The sequence below is a fragment of the Podarcis cretensis genome (assembly GCF_951804945.1).
Source record: "Podarcis cretensis genome assembly, chromosome: 4".
Classification (NCBI taxonomy): Eukaryota; Metazoa; Chordata; class Lepidosauria; order Squamata; family Lacertidae; genus Podarcis; species Podarcis cretensis.
The window spans coordinates 75,448,332-75,465,493 of NC_137173.1; the positions used below are offsets into that span (position 1 = coordinate 75,448,332).

At 43.4% G+C, this 17,162-nt stretch overlaps 1 protein-coding gene across 1 annotated transcript in view; it reads left to right on the top strand.

The window, feature by feature from the left end:
• Positions 1 to 17,162, top strand: part of ATP10A (ATPase phospholipid transporting 10A (putative)) — a 124,143-nt gene that overhangs the window by 67,678 nt on the left and 39,303 nt on the right. The window contains exons 4-8 of the mRNA XM_079972429.1: positions 5,001 to 5,086; positions 11,822 to 11,928; positions 12,039 to 12,170; positions 13,739 to 13,872; positions 16,102 to 16,354. Of these exons, the coding sequence (XP_079828555.1) occupies positions 5,001 to 5,086; positions 11,822 to 11,928; positions 12,039 to 12,170; positions 13,739 to 13,872; positions 16,102 to 16,354 (712 nt within the window). The remainder of the gene's footprint in view (positions 1 to 5,000; positions 5,087 to 11,821; positions 11,929 to 12,038; positions 12,171 to 13,738; positions 13,873 to 16,101; positions 16,355 to 17,162) is intronic.

A 17,162-nucleotide genomic window follows, 5' to 3' on the forward strand; every position in this document is an offset into this window, starting at 1 on the left:
CCCATTTTATAGATGGCAATGGGTGTGTCTTGCCCAAACCAAGAGGAAAAAAATTATGGTTTGGAGGAATCTGAACTTGGTTCCCCATCATAGTTCAAGTCTGACATTCTTCCTACTAAACCCACATTGCCACCTAGATCAGGCATCCCCAATCTCGGTCATCCAGCTGTTTTTGGACTACAACTCCCATCATCCCTAGCTAACAGGACCAGGGATGATGGGAATTGTAGTCCCAACACATCTGAAGGGCCAGGTTTGGGGATGCCTGACCTAGATCATAGCAGCTTTAACTATTTGGCCACACTGCGTAACTATCACCATAGGAATCTTTCCATTGAGATTCCAAAGTATCTCCAGGAAATCTAAATTCAATGCATTGTTACTTGAAGAGAAAAAAATTCTGTCTTGCTGCTTGGCTGCACAGCTCTGCAAACTGCTGTGGGCACTTCTAGACTGTCCCCATTTTAGGGTGGCAAACGGGCCGGGTTCCACCCAACTTTAGGAAGGCCCAGTGTGTGTGATGTCACGCACGTAACACGTGTGTGATGTCATGTGATGGGAGGAGTCCCAACAGAGCCCACTGTGGTCACAGGTAGGCCAGCCAGGGCCATGGGAAGGCCTGCCAGAGCCTGTCGCAGCCTTAGGAAGGCCTGGTGGGGTCTATCGTAGCTGCAGGTAGGCCCAGTGGAGCCCACCATAGGCTGCACAATATTGAGGGGGCCCAACCCCCTCCTTGTAAAATTGGGGGGTGCCCCCCTCTGCCTGTAAGGTGGGATTCAATCACACACCACCAAATTTAGGTTTCACGTTCAAACTTGACTTGAAGGTCTTGTGCACCAAAACCACTCCCCCTTAAGATCAGAATTTTTATTATTTTTAATTTTTTTGGCGATAAAGAAAGTGTTGGGGAAATGTACTGGGAAGATGACATTGGTGCAACCAAGCGATCAGAATGAATGCTGAATGCACAGGACATCTGGAATGGAGTATTTGAGAATTTATTTTCACAGGTGTGGCAGAGGATTATTTTCTCTCTCTCTCTCTCTCTCTCTCTCTCTCTCTCTCCCTTTTTAAAGGAATTCCCCCTCCCACTGAGTTAACATTTATACATAATCCTATTTGCTTAGTGAAAAGAGAAAAAGTTAGCTTTGTACCTGCTTCATCTTAGTTGTAGGGAAGGGCGAAGGTTTTTTTAATCTCTATTACCTTGGAGAGCGAGGAAGTGCCTGAGTTAGCAGCAACTACTTTATCTCATCTCAGCTTTTCGTTCAGCACTTTTTGTAAAAGGGGGGGGGCAAGTAATGTCTTAATACTTTTGACAAATGTTTAAGAGGAAACCCCTGAGAGAGCAGAGAGTCCTCCTTCTGAAGGCCAGTCTAATCAAACAGAAGGCTCATTGCGGTTGCTGAACTCAGCAAACAAGAGACTGATCCCGGCGCCGGATAGATATATTATGTTCGACGCCACTTGTGAGCTTCAGAGCTGCTGCGCATCCTTTCTCCCAGGAACACATGCCAACAAAGGGCAACTCTCTTATATACATATATATTTATATCAGTGTGCTATCTAGAGACGAAGTCTTCCTTGCAAAAGAAAACTGTCAGGGCCCAAGGAAAGCAATTACATTGGGTTCACTTATCGGCATTGTAAAATGTTCTCTCTCTCTCTTTGCCTCGTAATTGTCATACATCAGCTCATCTGGGAACGAAAGGCCTTCAGTTCTGTTGATTACGTGGTTGCGATCTGTTATAAATTACGTTAAAATGCATCCACGAGGCCATCTGAGGGTGAGAGAATCCAATTACAGGGGGAGTCCAGGAAAGGGAGAAGGGAGCTCCATCCCAAACGACTGAAATTGGATTTCCACCTTTCTTCGAGAAATGAAAGCGCTCTTTGCCTACCATTCGGATACAGAATGCTGACACTGTTTTGACAGGGGGGTTCTTATTCATCAATGAGTGAGCAAGTACATTAGCCAGTGCTTGCTGCTTTGCAAGCACAAATGCAAGTTCACACTGATCAGAGTGATGCTCTGCTTTGTTTGTCATCATACTGCAGCAAGGAGCCTTGCCGTGTCAATGTTCTTGCGTTAACTGCATGCAAAAAAGGGGGGCGTTGCTAATAGGAATGTTTGGGGGAGAATTATAAGCACCTAACTATACATAAGGGACGCGAGTGGCGCTGTGGGTTAAACCACAGAGCCTAGGACTTGCTGATCAGAAGGTCGGCAGTTCGAATCCCCACGACGGGGTGAGCTCCCGTTACTCGGTCCCTGTTCCTGCCAACCTAGCAGTTCAAAAGCACGTCAAAGTGCAAGTAGATAAATAGGTACCGCTCAGGCGGGAAGGTAAACGGCGTTTCCGTGTGCTGCTCTGGTTCGCCAGAAGCGGCTTAGTCATGCTGGCCACATGACCCGGAAGCTGTACACCGGCTCCCTCAGCCAGTAAAGCAAGATGAGCGCCGCAACCCCAGGGTCGGTCACGACTGGACCTAATAGTCAGGGGTCCCTTTACCTTTACCTAATTATACATCTATATAGCCATGCACACACACACATACAGATGCATATCTATACACATACCTATCGCTTTTATTTCCACCCTTCCTCCAAGTACGCTTGTTTCCGGCTGCTCCAAAGGGTAGGGCACAAACCAGTCAATTCAAGTTACAAGAAAGGAGATTCCAACTTAAAGCCAGGAAGAACTGTTCGAAAGTGGAACAGACTCGGTTGGGATGTAGTGGACTCTCCTTCATAGGAGGTTATTAACCAGAAGCTAGATGACCATCTGTCATGAATACTTTAGTTAGGACTCCTGTGGGGGTTGGACTAGATGACCCTCAAAGTTCCCTTCTAACTCTACAATTCTATGATTCTGAGGAGCTCAGGCTGTTAGCCAAAAAGTGCAAAGACATCATGCAAATTCCACCCAGGCGCAGTTCAAAAGACAACAGCTTGCTCTTTTTCAAGTCATTCAGAAAACCTTGGACTCAAACAGGCCCATGAACCAACCGTAACTTGTAAGATGCAGAAAATGATGCAGGAATTCAGGAAGAAGCTGTATCCCTCCCCTCCATCGGTATTGATGCAAGAAATACTCTCAAATAGACACCCATGATACTTGCATAACTGCACCCACACAGGAATTACAAGGGACACCAAATTAACCAGATCTGCACTTTAAGTTTACGAACTTGATTTTTGTAGTTCAGTGGCCTTCACAGTTCTCCAAATGTAACAGTGTAGTTCTTGGCTGTTTGTGCATATAAAAACACATACACATTCAGTCTTGGAAGTGCATAAAACTATGTGTAATAACCTTGAGATGGTTGCTTAGAAAGTGATTAATAAATTGATGATAATGTAATACAACCATAAAAATATATGTTTTGTACCGTGTACAATACCAGTGTTGTTATTTATACATAGAATTATGCAGACAAAACATGTGATATTCATCGTGCTCCATCACATGTAAAACTATGAGAAACTTACCCAAAAAAATAATAATGTACTGATTAATACCAGAAGACAACAGAATTGAAGCATGAGTGAACAAATATACAAAGGAATCTGAGTCAGAAGACAGCTGTTTTGCAAGACCATCATTTGCAAGACCAAATAATGCCTTATCTATGGGAAATAGCACATTTCCCTACGTACCAAATGTTATGCTTTGGCCCTCTTGGAATTTTCTCTCAATAGAAGTGCAACCTTCAGAGTAACCATCAGAACTGTGTGGAACAAAGTTGAAAACAACTGAACATTTTCTGTGGGCAAACCTTCCGCCCGCCCGCCCCACCAGCACACAGAAAGAAACCTGATCATGCAGAAAGGCTCTTAATTAGCATGATTGCTGCCGAAAGAATGGAGTATTTAAATCTCCATGTTTAAACAAAAGAGGTATTTGCTCTGCTGTGAAAGTCCAATGATAAAACCTTATAATAACGGGTAAGTGTTCGGGATATGCAGACGGTGCCAAAGCCAGCTTGAGCCTAATTAGTTAAGGAATCAAGGAGAATTTTAAATGTTAATTAGGTAAGATGCATCCTACTGTATGTGCCTAATTTACTGTACAGGATTAATTTATCTGAGCTAGCATGAAGCAATTAAGAAACCCTGATTATATTTTCAAAAAGCTTGTATTAACATTCCCATAATTGACAACGTATTGATTTATATTCTCCCAGATTGCACTTTGTCTTTTTGCTTGAACTTGAAACCTGCCAGCGATAATCTTAAACGTTTTCAGCCTGCCTGGACATTTTTCAGAAACCAGAAATAATGGTGGCGGTTGTTTTTATTTTGAATGTGGCTTTACGGCAGGGAGCGAGCAGGATTGGGTACTTGTGGGTACGCGTTAGTGCTTCTACTGTATAATGTGCAAAGTAGCCACACAGGTTTTGCTTCCTTGCTTACTCAGTCAAAGCTGGCAAAGGGGAACTACAACTGGAACAGCTTCCTCCTGTCTCTTTCCATGGCGAATCCTTAAAAAAAATAATGCAGCCATATCACCGCTTATAAGGACAGGAGCAAATAAATGGTGAAGTTGTGTACCTTCTTGTCTGTAAAAAGTGGTGCTTTACAGATCAATTTCTTTTACAGCAGGTGTGCCAACCTTTTCCTCCCCTCTCCCCACCGCATGTTGCTGGACTACAGCTCTCATCATCCTTGACCATTGGCCATGATGGCTGGGGGTTGATGGGAGTTGGAGTCTCAACAACATCAGAAAGAGTCACAGGTCACCCCATCCATCTTTACTGGTTAATCCCAAACAGGTTGTTTATAGAATCAATGTGATATTTTATTGATAAGTCGCTTGCCTTTATTGTGATGGGGAATATGGGAAAGCGGTATAAATATCAGAGGATCATAATGAAGAGCAGCTATTCTGGATCAAACCAAAGGTCCAATGGGCGGGCAGATGGCACCGTCCCTAAAACAAATTGTGCATGTTAAGCTTTTTGCTAACGGCTTGCTTCTGTTATTTCCTTTGCTCCAGGACTCTGAATTTGACCCGTTGAAGTTTACTAGCCTAATTGAATGCGAGGAGCCGAATAACGACTTAAGCAGGTTTCGAGGCTTCATGTGAGTATACCCTTGCAATTTCATCTACGGTTAAGGATTGCCCTGCAGGTTTAGACTGCAATATTCTGAACGCTTACCTGGGAGTAAGGCCCGTCAAACTTAATAGGACTTAACTTCTGAGTAGACATGTAGTGAAGTTCGCAAGTCTTATGAATCGTTGATGGGAGGCGAGGGTTGTGATGGAAATGAATTTGACGGGGGGGGTAGTGAACATGTGACTGATGGCGTGACTTGTGTTTTTTGCTACATCTTCGTACCCATCAGCGGCTCAGGAAAAAGCACAAAAGGATACGAGTCGCATTTGGGGAAGGCTTAAAACTTGAAAGTGTTTCAGTAGTTGGTGGAAACGGAACCTGAGGCCGCTGGATGAATTAAACAAGAGCTACAGTGAGGGTGCTAAATTATGAAGCAAAGCCAAAACCATTTTGGGAAGATTTTTTTTTAAAAAAATACAAAATGTACATGGAAAACCTGTTAAGAGGGGATTGCAACTCCTGTTCATCTGCTTATCTGACATCAGCAGAGAGAATGGAGAAAAGCTGTTTAATTTCTTGGGTGAGGCTTAGCATCCATCTTTCCATAGACTATTTCAATCCTGTGTCAAAGATCCGACCTCTGTGATATTTTTTACATTAGAGCAGCCATGCTGGATAAAATCAAGGGTCCCTCATGTCTAGCATCCTCTCTGCTCCCAGAGTTGCCACAGGAGACAGCTTCTTGCTTGGTTTTGAGCTGTTGAAGTGGATAGCAGAGTTTATTTGTATTTATTTAAATAGGTTGGTTTATCTTTCCCAGGAGTTACTGGGGATTGAACCTGTGACTTTTTGTGTGGGAAGCAGTTGTTCTAACACTAAGTGATGGCCATTCTTTCTGAATATGTTTGATATGTTGTGAGTCAGTTCAAGCACGATCTTGTGGGGAGCAATTTTTGATAAAAAGTTTCCGTCCTTGGAATTTATTCTCCTCGACCCTCTGGGCAACTTTCTGCTTGCAAGACATATTGAATTCGGTGGCATTTGGTCACTTTCCCATCAGTACTTAACATTTTAGTTACTTAATTATGGCGTTATAAAATTCTCTGGGCAGCTTACAATAAATAAGTAAAAGAATAATTGAAATACGGAGTAAGACAGGAAATGTGTATCCCATGCCCATAGAATGTCCCACACAAAGTCTTGGTCTCCATTCAGGATTAAATCAAGTGTTGTCTCTTCTTTGCTCAGCTCAGTTAATATTTCCAAGAGGTAGCCATTTATTGTATTTAGAAGTTTTGTTTCTTTGTCATTGCCTAAACATAGCTTTACCCACACAACGTGCGAAAAACAGAAGTTACCCGTTATTATAACACTTTCTTCTTTGTCTGCTTCTCCCAATTCCTTTTTCCCATCTCAAGACCATGGTCAGTTTTTGTCAGGGAAGATAGTATGACCCTGCTCCTAAACTACATTTTGACTCAGTATTTCCGCCCACAGTGATTCTTACATCAGTTTTCCTAATTTCCTTCTTCGGCAGACAAAAGCAAATCTTCCCCAATCAGCCCTTTACAATTATTTCTATACAATCTATATTCCAAAATAACTGTATCCCACAGATTTTTGCTTTTCCTCTATCTTTCTGATAACATCAACAGTATGTCTGTTTCCTCTCCACATTTTCTGTTTGTGTGCATTTTCCTCCTTGTGACTTAGTTTTTTTAAACTGCTGTCATTTGTTTCTGGCCTTGTTCATATGTCACAGTGAACCACAGATAACAGTTTACCAATAAAATACAAACTGCATTATATGGTCACAGAAGTTTATCACGGCCACTTTGTTCCCCTCTAGTCATCCTGGGGAAAAAAGAAAGCATGATCCCTGGCTTAGCAGCATATATGAACCAGGGATACTGATTTGTTTCCCTCAAACCACAGTCTGAAACCAAGGTTTGTTCTTGGCTTACCAGATCATGGTTTGTTCCCTCCATACACTAGTGAGAAAGGGACACTGGTGGGGCTGTGGCCTAAACCACTGAGCCTCAGGGGTTGCCAGTCGGATGGTCGGCGGTTTGAATCCCCGTGATGGAGTGCACTCCTGTTGCTCTGTCCCAGCTCCTACCAACCTAGCAGTTCAAAAGCACACCAGTGCAAGTAGATAAATAGATACCGCTGTGGTGGGAAGGTAAATGGCGTTTCCATGAACTCTGGTTTCCATCACGGTATTCTGTTGCTCCAGAAGCGGTTAAGTCATGCTGGCCACATGACCTGGAAAGCTGTCTGTGGACAAATGCCGGCTCCCTCGGCCTGAAAGCGAGATGAGCACTGCAACCCCATAGTCGCCTTTGACCGGACTTAACCGTCTGGGATCATTTACCTTACCTTAGTAATGGGAGGAGACAGCAGCCCAGAAAGGTGTATTCATGGGATACCATTTGCTATGGTTTACTGTGATGTGTGAACTGTGCCATGTTTACCACCATTACTGCTTTCTAGACCTGAAACACTGATACCCTCACCCTGAGTCATACTGAACAGAATGTTCCTGTTTGCAGCATTTGTGATATTAAACCCTAGCAATCTGGTTCCACTGCATTCAAGTGACATTGTCTGTCTAGTACAGGTTTGTGTTGTTCCAAAATGTTTCCATTGCCCAGCAAATCCTTCTTCCTAGAAACTCCATTGTCTCATGCATGCGGATGTCTTTAAGAGCTTGGATTTTAATAACACACCTAACAACCTGGAATTTTTTTACCAGTGTGTCCCAACTACGTTTCCCAATGTCATCAAATTCTGGCCTGCATCATAACTACTCACTCCTCCATCACGACTTGCTATTTAACAACCTACCTGTGTTTCTTTTGAACCTGGTAGGCCTGTCACCACATGATCAAGGCATCCATCACAAACTCACCTGCCGTATCTTTTCAATGATTAAATCCCTCATTTCCAGAGCCCAAGCCCAGAATTGTATCCTCCTTGAGAGAGGGTATCAATTCATTATGGGAGAAATGTTTCCTTTCTTAGGAATAATTTCTCTACTGCTCAGTAAGGTTCCCTTCTATTTATAATAATAATAATAATAATAATAATAATAATAATAATAATAAATGCAACTGGCAATTGCAAAGTCAAATGAATGGTTTGAAAGTGATTGTGATCAGTTCCCCCATTTTATTGCTTTTTTCCTTTTCGCTTGTGTAACTTACCTGGCAAATAGCAGGTGTCATCTGTGTGTTGTACTGTGATATCTGCCATCTCTGCACTCAGAAGCAGAGGCATAGGGGCAAACTGCCAACAGTGCCAGTCAAGCATTCGGGACAAAGGGGTCACAACCAGCAGCCTGCCTCTTCTGTTCCATTAGCCACGGTGAGATTTTAGGAAATGATATGTTTAGACTTCCATAAACATCATTTTGAGTCATAGGCGGTTCCTATGCCTGCCATGATCTCAAGGCTTTTCTTGTGCCCTGTAATCACTATGTCATATCAAATACCCATAGCAGACTATTAGGGACATAGGAAGCTGCCTTATACTGAGTCAGACAGTGGGGTCTTTCACAGACTGACTGCATGCAGAGGAATGGTAGGAGGGACCAGCTGAGGACACCCCTCCAGGGGAACCCTCAGGGGAAGACGGCTCAGTAAGATAGCAAACATTAAAAACTTCCCTAAACAGGGCTGCCTTCAGATGTCTTCTAAAAGTCAGATAGTTGTTTATTTCCTCGACGGCTGATGGGAGGGCGTTCCACAGGGAGGGCGCCACTACCAAGAAGGCCCTCAGCCTGGTTCCCTGTAACCTCACTTCTCACAATGAGGGAACCACCAGAAGGCCCTCGGAGCTGGACCTTAGTGTCCAGGCTGAATGATAGGGGTGGAGATGCTCCTTCAGGCATACTGGGCCGAGGCCGTTTAGGGCTTTAAAGGTAAGCACCAACACTATGAACTGTGCTCAGAAACGTACTGGGAGTCAACGTAGATCCTTTAAGAACGGTGTTATGGCAGCCGCTCCCAGTCACCAGTCTGGCAGCCGCATTCTGCATTAGTTGTCATTTCCTTCAAAGGTTGCCCCATGTAAAGCACGGCAGATGCCGTGCTCTGGAGCTAGGAAGGGGAAGTCCGTGTCGGTCCACACGAGTGTCTCCTCCCACTCTGTTTTCTGTTTCACTCTTGGCAATTTCCGTTGCGAGCTACTTGGAGACAGGAACCTATCCTTTTAGCTGTTGTTATTTCTGTAAAGCTCCACAGATACTTAGAATGTTACATAAATAAAGAAAAACCATAAATACAACCACAGGGCTTTGGGTTCTTTGCAACCGGCAGGTTTATGAACTGCTACATTCAACACGAGTCGACTCATGAAACCCCGTTCTGTGATGTATTGAGTTAGTCTCCCTAGTGTCAGAGTGCCTTTTATCATTTTGCCTAGTAGAGATGGTGATCGGGAAGGTATTGCCAGGCAGAAAGCATTAAAGTGCACAATAGCTGACTTACCCTATACGTCTACAGGAAGGATTACAACGAGATTGCGCAGCCTAGGACTTTGAGCACCCTGAAGGGCTATATAAATGCTTCATGATCTAGGCAATGATTAATAATAATAAGATGCACTGCAGTCCATTTCTGTATTATTTCACGTCCTAGCTCCTTGCGATTCAGTGAGAAGAGTGCTGCACAGGGGGGGGTGTTAGCCTCTCAGCCACACACTCACATCACTTTCTCCATTCCAGTAAGAGTCACCAATGTGCCTTTTAGTCCTAGGCATGGCCCTCACACAGTAATAGTTGTTGAAATTGCTGCACACTAAGTGCTTAATGAGGGTGAAAAAGGAGAGTGCAAAATATAGTCTGAAGCTCAACATAAAAAAAACCTAAGATCTTGGCCACTGGTCCCATCACCTCCTGGCAAATAGAAGGGGAAGAAATGGAGGCAGTGAGAGACTTTACTTTCTTGGGCTCCATGATCACTGCAGATGGTGACAGCAGTCACGAAATTAAAAGACGCCTGCTACTTGGGAGAAAGGTGATGGCAAACCTAGACAGCATCTTAAAAAGCAGAGACATCACCTTGCCAACAAAGGTCTGTATAGTTAAAGCTATGGTTTTCCCAGTAGTGATGTATGGAAGTGAGAGCTGGACCATAAAGAAGGCTGATCGCCGAAGAATTGATGCTTTTGAATTATGGTGCTGGAGGAGACTCTTGAGAGTCCCATGGACTGTAAGAAGACCAAACCTATCCATTCTGAAGGAAATCAGCCCTGAGTACTCACTGGAAGGACAGATCCTGAAGCTGAGGCTCCAATACTTTGGCCACATCATGAGAAGAGAAGACTCCCTGGACAAGACCCTGATGTTGGGAAAGATGGACGGCACAAGGAGAAGGGGACGGCAGAGGACGAGATGGTTGGACAGTGTTTTCGAAGCTACCAGCATGAGTTTGACCAAACTGCAGGAGGCAGTGGAAGACAGGAGTGCCTGGCGTGCTCTGGTCCATGGGGTCACAAAGAGTCGGACACGACTAAACGACTAAACAACAACAACAAAAGTGCATTCAACTGATTATCACCTTGTTGGAGAAAGGTATAGGAAGACCTGATTCCAAATGTCTTCTTTTCCCACCCCCAATAGACAATTAACTTTGTCAGAGCCAAAAAGCAGAATCTAATTGGAGAATTTTGTTTTTAGCTCCGTGCATTTAATGCCACTCCATTTTTATCTCTGGATCAGGATAATTGTTCCTTTGCCTCAGTCCCCCTTGCCTATAAAATGGGAATACTTGATTGAGTTGGACATCGTTGTTCATTTTTGTGAAGGAAAAAGACCCTTTTTTCATGCAGGGCCTTCTCAGTTGAGGCACCTGACCGTGGGACTGCCTCTGAAATATCTGAGAGATCCTTTCTTTCCCCATGGACTGTCTTGGGTGTTAAAATTGGCAAAAAATACCCCTTTGGGAGCTCTGCTACCCTCAGAAATTTGAGAGGTGGTGGCCCAGGTCAGGGCATTCTCTGCAGTGGCCTCTAAGCAGTGGAATTTCCTCCCCACTGAGATGCGTTTGGCAGCTTCGTTGTATAGCTTTTGTCCTTTGCTGGCCCCACTCTCTTATTCTGATTGTGCATTGTTTTAACTGAGCTTAATATTGTATTTTTACATTGCTCCAACCTGCCCATGGACTTTATGGTGAAGGGCTGGTAAGAAATAATAATAATAATTAGAATAAGAATAATAAGAATAATAAGCCTCTTCATTAATGCTTTTGAAGTAGATGGTTAAGGTGCATCTCTTCTACATTTTATTTACTTTAATTTCCAACTGCTTGTGGGTTGGTTTTATGGGTTTCTTTTAATTGCTCTTTTTATAGTTCATTTTACTTATTTGAGTTGTCTGTTTTAATGTTGTAAACATTGGGAGCTTTCTAAAGGGCCAAAAGGCAATATATAAAGGACTTCCTAGAGAAATATAGTTGTATTGCAAACTCTTCCGTAGGAATTATGGTGAAAGTTGTTAAAAAGCAGTAACTCTTCATTTTCAAACTTTAAATTTTACTGAAGGGGGGACAAAACTTCCATGTGAAAAGCTTTGTGAAATTCCACTGAAGAACAACAGGCAAGAGATGAAATGGGAAATCCCCGGTTATTGTTTGTAAATTGATTATAAAGATGCTAAAGTTGATTTTCCTGCCTACTATAGGTTGGTAAGGAATGAAACAAGTCCTCTGCCGCAGTTATGAAACGTATACATAAGTTGATATCTCTTGTGCTTTTGCAGTGTGCATAGAAGTGGCAAAAAGGTTGCACTGAGTAAAGAAAACCTTTTGTTGCGGGGATGTACGATTAGAAATACAGAAGAAGTCTCAGGAATAGTCATCTATGCCGGTAAGAGGCGGCTGCTACCCTTTCCTTTGTGCTTTTAAACTTCGTTCCTTTTGATCACTCCCAAAATAATTGTGGATACACCATCATGGCATTCAATTTCCTTTTGGTAGGACATGAGACGAAAGCCTTTCTCAATAACAGCGGGCCGCGTTACAAGCGAAGCAAGCTCGAAAGACAAATGAATGTCGATGTCCTTTGGTGTGTCCTCATTCTTATTGTGATGTGCTTGTTTTCAGCCATTGGTAAGTCCCCACCATTTTTAGCTACAAGGTGTAAAAAAAAAAAATACTGCAATTAAAAGGCAGGGAATGAATAACAATGAAAATAAATACAGATAAATAATTCTGTTTATTCATGTATTGGAACAAACACAGCCAGCATAACTAACTTCGTGTTTGAGACCCAGCTCTGCTCAACTAAAATTAAATGCTTTGGGAACAGAGATTTCGTTATTGTAAAATATACCTCATAATTTTGCAAATAAATAAAAAATACATTCGTACCTCGGAAGTCGAACGCCTTGCTGGTCAAACGTTTTGGCTCCCGAATATCACAAATCTAGAAGTGAACGTTCTTTGGAAATCTAGTTTGCGAATGTTCTTTGGAAACCGAACGTCCGACATGGCTTCTGTGGCTTCTGATTGGCTGCAGGAGCTTCCTGCAGCCAATCAGAAGCTGCGCCTTGGTTTCCAAACATTTTGGAAGTCGAACAGACTTCCGGAATGGATTCCGTTCAATTTCCGAGGTACCACTGTATACCACATTAGATAGGTAGATAGATAGATACCTAAATACCTTGAGATTCTGGGGGTTAAACCCGAGATCTTCTGCATACAAAGTAGATTTTCTGCCACTGAACATACACATTACATACATACATATACCCCAGTTGTATGGGGCAGCAACTTCTATGACTGATTTTGGTGTGTGTGTTTGTGTGTGAAGGCAAGGCAATTTCTTGTAAGCAATGTCCTCAGTTCTGAGAACCTCAAAAATCAGAGGGTTTCATTTCTTTAACAGCCACGTGGTCAGAAAATTTGGGGTTTCCGAGAAAGAAATGTTCTGCACCAAGGGATCGAGGCAAGAAGGGGCACAATACTATTATCTCTGAGTGGGGGTAGGAATATGTTAAATATTGTGACAGGCCACCCCGATCCCTGCCAAGCTGTGCACAGGATTCCAGGGGTCTTGGCCCTCAGCCAGGGTCTGTGCTCCTGTGGAGATTTGAAGATGGGATGGAGGCTGTCGCAGCTTCAAGAAATGTGATTTATCCACATTTACACCTGAGTGTAGGTGGACGGAGTCCAGATCTTACAAAATGGTCATCTCAAGAGAGTCTTGTTCCCCACAGCAATGGAGGGCTGGAGTCCAAGGCATCCCAGCCTGCCTTCAGCCAGCCTGCCCCAAGATGGATATCTGACTTGGGTCTCCTTTCTTGTTTCCACCACTCCTTGCTCAAGGCCCCAAACTCTACCTGTGGCATCACGCCCAGTTACCCTGGCAATCTTCCAAATCCCCAGTCTCTGTACTTCACACCTCAGGGCAGGGGAGAAGGACAGTTCTCTTGCCTTGCCAATGGTCCTCAATGGCCCTGAATTGTTTCGTAATGGCCCTAGCTTAGCCAGTTCGTTTTGGTTAGGCTAGCCCAGTAATTCCTCTGCAGCTTGTATTTCTCCCTTCACATCCCAGATCTTACAGTTTATTAAATTATAGGGTTTAGTGCAGGGAGGGAGGTGTCCTCCGCAAACCCACCAACTTTGTCGCTCTTATGTTTAATTTTCTATTTCTTTCTCTCCCACCTGTCCTACAGGTCATGGAATCTGGGTCTGGCAATATGGTGACAAAAAGAAGCCTGTCTTTGTTGTCCCGGATCCCAGAGGAAACTATTTGCCTCCAATTAAAGCTGCAGTTTATTTATTTTTGACTATGATTATAGTGTTTCAGGTAACTATACGCATATTGCTTGAGATACCGTTTGTTGTTGTTGTTTCGGCCAAGTCACACTGGGGCAAAAGATTACTAAATTGCAAGGGGTTGGACTTGGTGACCCTCACAGTCCCTTTCAAACTCCGCAATGCTGTGATTCTGTGTGGGTTTTCTGTGGATTGACATTTGCTTTGATTAAGGGGTAAGGAGAGGGATTTCCCAGGGAATGTAGTGGGAGTCCCATGCCTAGAAAGCACGAGAAAAGTGCGTGGACCTGCGCTTTCTAAGCATGGAACAAGCAGAGTGTGAACGAACCCTCAGAAAGTGGATACCCCATAATACGGCAGCTAGACTGGTGACTGGAAGTGGCCACCCAGACCATATAACACCGGTCCTGAAAGACCTACATTGACTCCCAGTACGTTTCTGAGCACAATTAAAAGTGTTGGTACAGACCTTTAAAGCCCTAAACGGCCTCAGCCCAGTATACCTGAAGGAGCGTCTCCACCCCCATCGCTCAGCCCAGACACTGAGATCCAGCTCTGAGGGCCTTCTGGCGGTTACCTCACTGCGAGAGACGAGGTTACAGGGAAACGGGCAGAGGGCCTTCTTGGTAGTGGCCCCCACCCTGTGGAACGTCCTCCCATCAGATGTCAAGGAAATAAACAACTATCTGACTTTTAGAAAACATCTGAAGGCAGTCCTGTTTAGGGAAGTTTTTAATCTTTGATGTTTTGATGATTTTTAAAATTATTATTATTAATATTATGTTGGGAGCTGCCCAGAGTGGCTGGGGAAACCCAGTCAAATGGGCGGGGTATTATTATTATTATTATTATTATTATTATTATTATTATTATTAGGCCTCTCCAGTGGGTTTCCCTTTACCATTAGAAGCTGAAGTTTACTTATGCCTCGGGAGGCAGGAGCCTAGAAAGCTGCTCCCTTTGAGCTCATTGTTGCCTACACTGGCTGGCAGCACCTTTCCAGAATTTTGGGCAGGGGACATTCCCTGCCGTACCTGGAGCTGCCAGGGATTGAACCAAGGAACCGCTTCACAAAAAGCAGCTGCCCCTCTGTGTCGCTGAATACAGGCCACATTCTGACTTGAGGGAGGCCTTCCTGTTTTGTGAAGCCTGCCCCCATGCGCAGCCCAGCGTCCAAGCCTGCCCCTCCACCATTGGCCAATCTGGGAGGCAGGCTTAGACTGGTCTTCTGATAGGTTTGCGGTGGCATTATGCCCCTCCTCTGCCTCCCCAGGTCGGATACTGACCCTGGATCTCCCCGTCAGTTCCTATAGGAGCCTCCACCATACTGCAATGCCGCCTCACCAGAAGGGCGAGCGGGCTTCTTGGATAAACATTTCAGGTTTCCTTGAATGGAGAGCCCCGGGTGCTGTGTCCAAGAATGGGAGCCAAAGCACTCTTGAGATGTTCTTGGACTTACACAGATTTCCCCATCTAGGCTGAATGTGCTCTGTACCTTCTTCACAGGACTGGGGGCCCCTGCACAGGAAGCATGTTATGGTACCAAGAGTTCTCTACACTGAAATATATACTCTGCTATGAATAGAGTCTTTTGTGAGGTTAAAGGAAATCCTTGGAAAACTTACTTAACAAAAATCTCCGGGGGTGGGGTGGGGCAACCCTCTTCCCGTAACACTTTGCCCAGCAGTTACAAAACACGAGGTACATTTGCACAAGCTTGCTTTTTTGCACAGACCCAGACTCTTGTTTCCTTACTTCAACTTTTGTCGGAGAGCTGGCTTAGAAGCCTGTTTGGTGTGTGTGTGATATATAAAAATGGAGGTGCCTTTTACTTAATTCACCTTTTTCTTTTGCAAAATCTTTTATGCTGCCACGATTCTGACTTCACTCTCTCTTTTCCTCCACCCTTTCCCCTTCCTTTCGTAGCTTCTTTCAAGCTCGTCTTGTTATCCTGAAAACATTTGCTTTTCTCCAACCTTTTGGTAGTAATGCCACCAACCCTAATTATGGATGTCAAGTCTTCAACGGCTCCATACGCTTTCCTAATCTGTCACAGTAAACCTTTGCAGATACTCTAATAATTTTACGGTGTTGGCTTTAAGTCAGACAATGTAAATGCTTTTTTAGAAACAAAAAAACAAAAAAGGTACAGTACAAGATGGCAATTTTCATCACAAGTTGATTCAATTACACATCTTTTCAGCCAGCTTTGATATTTTATATATATATAAAAAACCCTCTCTATTTTTATGCATTCCAGGTTCTTATTCCCATTTCTTTGTACGTCTCCATTGAAATCGTTAAAATATGTCAGGTGTTTTTTATTCATCAAGACAAGGATTTATTTGATGAAGAGACAGATCTTCAGCTACAGTGTCGTGCTCTGAATATCACTGAAGATTTAGGTCAGATTCAGTATATATTTTCAGACAAGACTGGAACTCTTACCGAGAATAAAATGGTTTTCCGAAGGTGCACTGTTTCTGGCGTAGAGTACTCCCACGATGCCAATGGCAAGTATGATATATTTTCATTTCATTTAATGTACATAAAATTGGCTCTCGTCTATGGGGTGGGGTGGTAGAAAGGTTCAATGCAGTTTGCATTTAACATTTAAGGGTGAACACCCTAATTTGCACTTTCCTAAACAATAAGCACACTGAAATGCAGATGTTTCAGTTGTGAAATTCACACTCATTTGAATTTTACAGTGCAGTTCTGCCGCCAAGTAATGAGTAGAGAAATGCATATGCTGAGCTAAATGTGTGTACACATCATCATCATCATCATCATCATCATTATTATCATTATTATTATTATACTGCCCTTCATCTGTAGATCTCAGGGCAGTTCAGTACAATAAAAAGCTTAAAATACATGATAAAAACAACAAACACAAACCAATAACCCTCTCTTCCCTGCCCCCATCCCACAAACACATTAAAATGGGATATAAGATGTTAAAGAAGAACATTTTTGCGTGGGGCCTAAAGGTATATAATGAAGGCGCCAGCCAAACACCCCTGGGGAGAGCGTTCCACAAATGGGGAGGCACTGCAGAAAAGGCCCGTTCTCATGTTGCCACCCTCCAGAACTCTTATGAAGAAGGGCCTCAGATGATGATCTCAGGGTCCAGGTAGGTTCATATGGAGAGAGGCACATATTGGTAGCAAGAACATTAAAAAAATTCATTGATTTGTGGAAATGTGCATATTAGGCAAAACTGCATTTAAAAATGTGCATATTAAAGGAAACTTTTCACTGAAATGCTGACGAATCACCATAAGAAATGTAAAAATAATTGAGAAGAACCTATGAGGG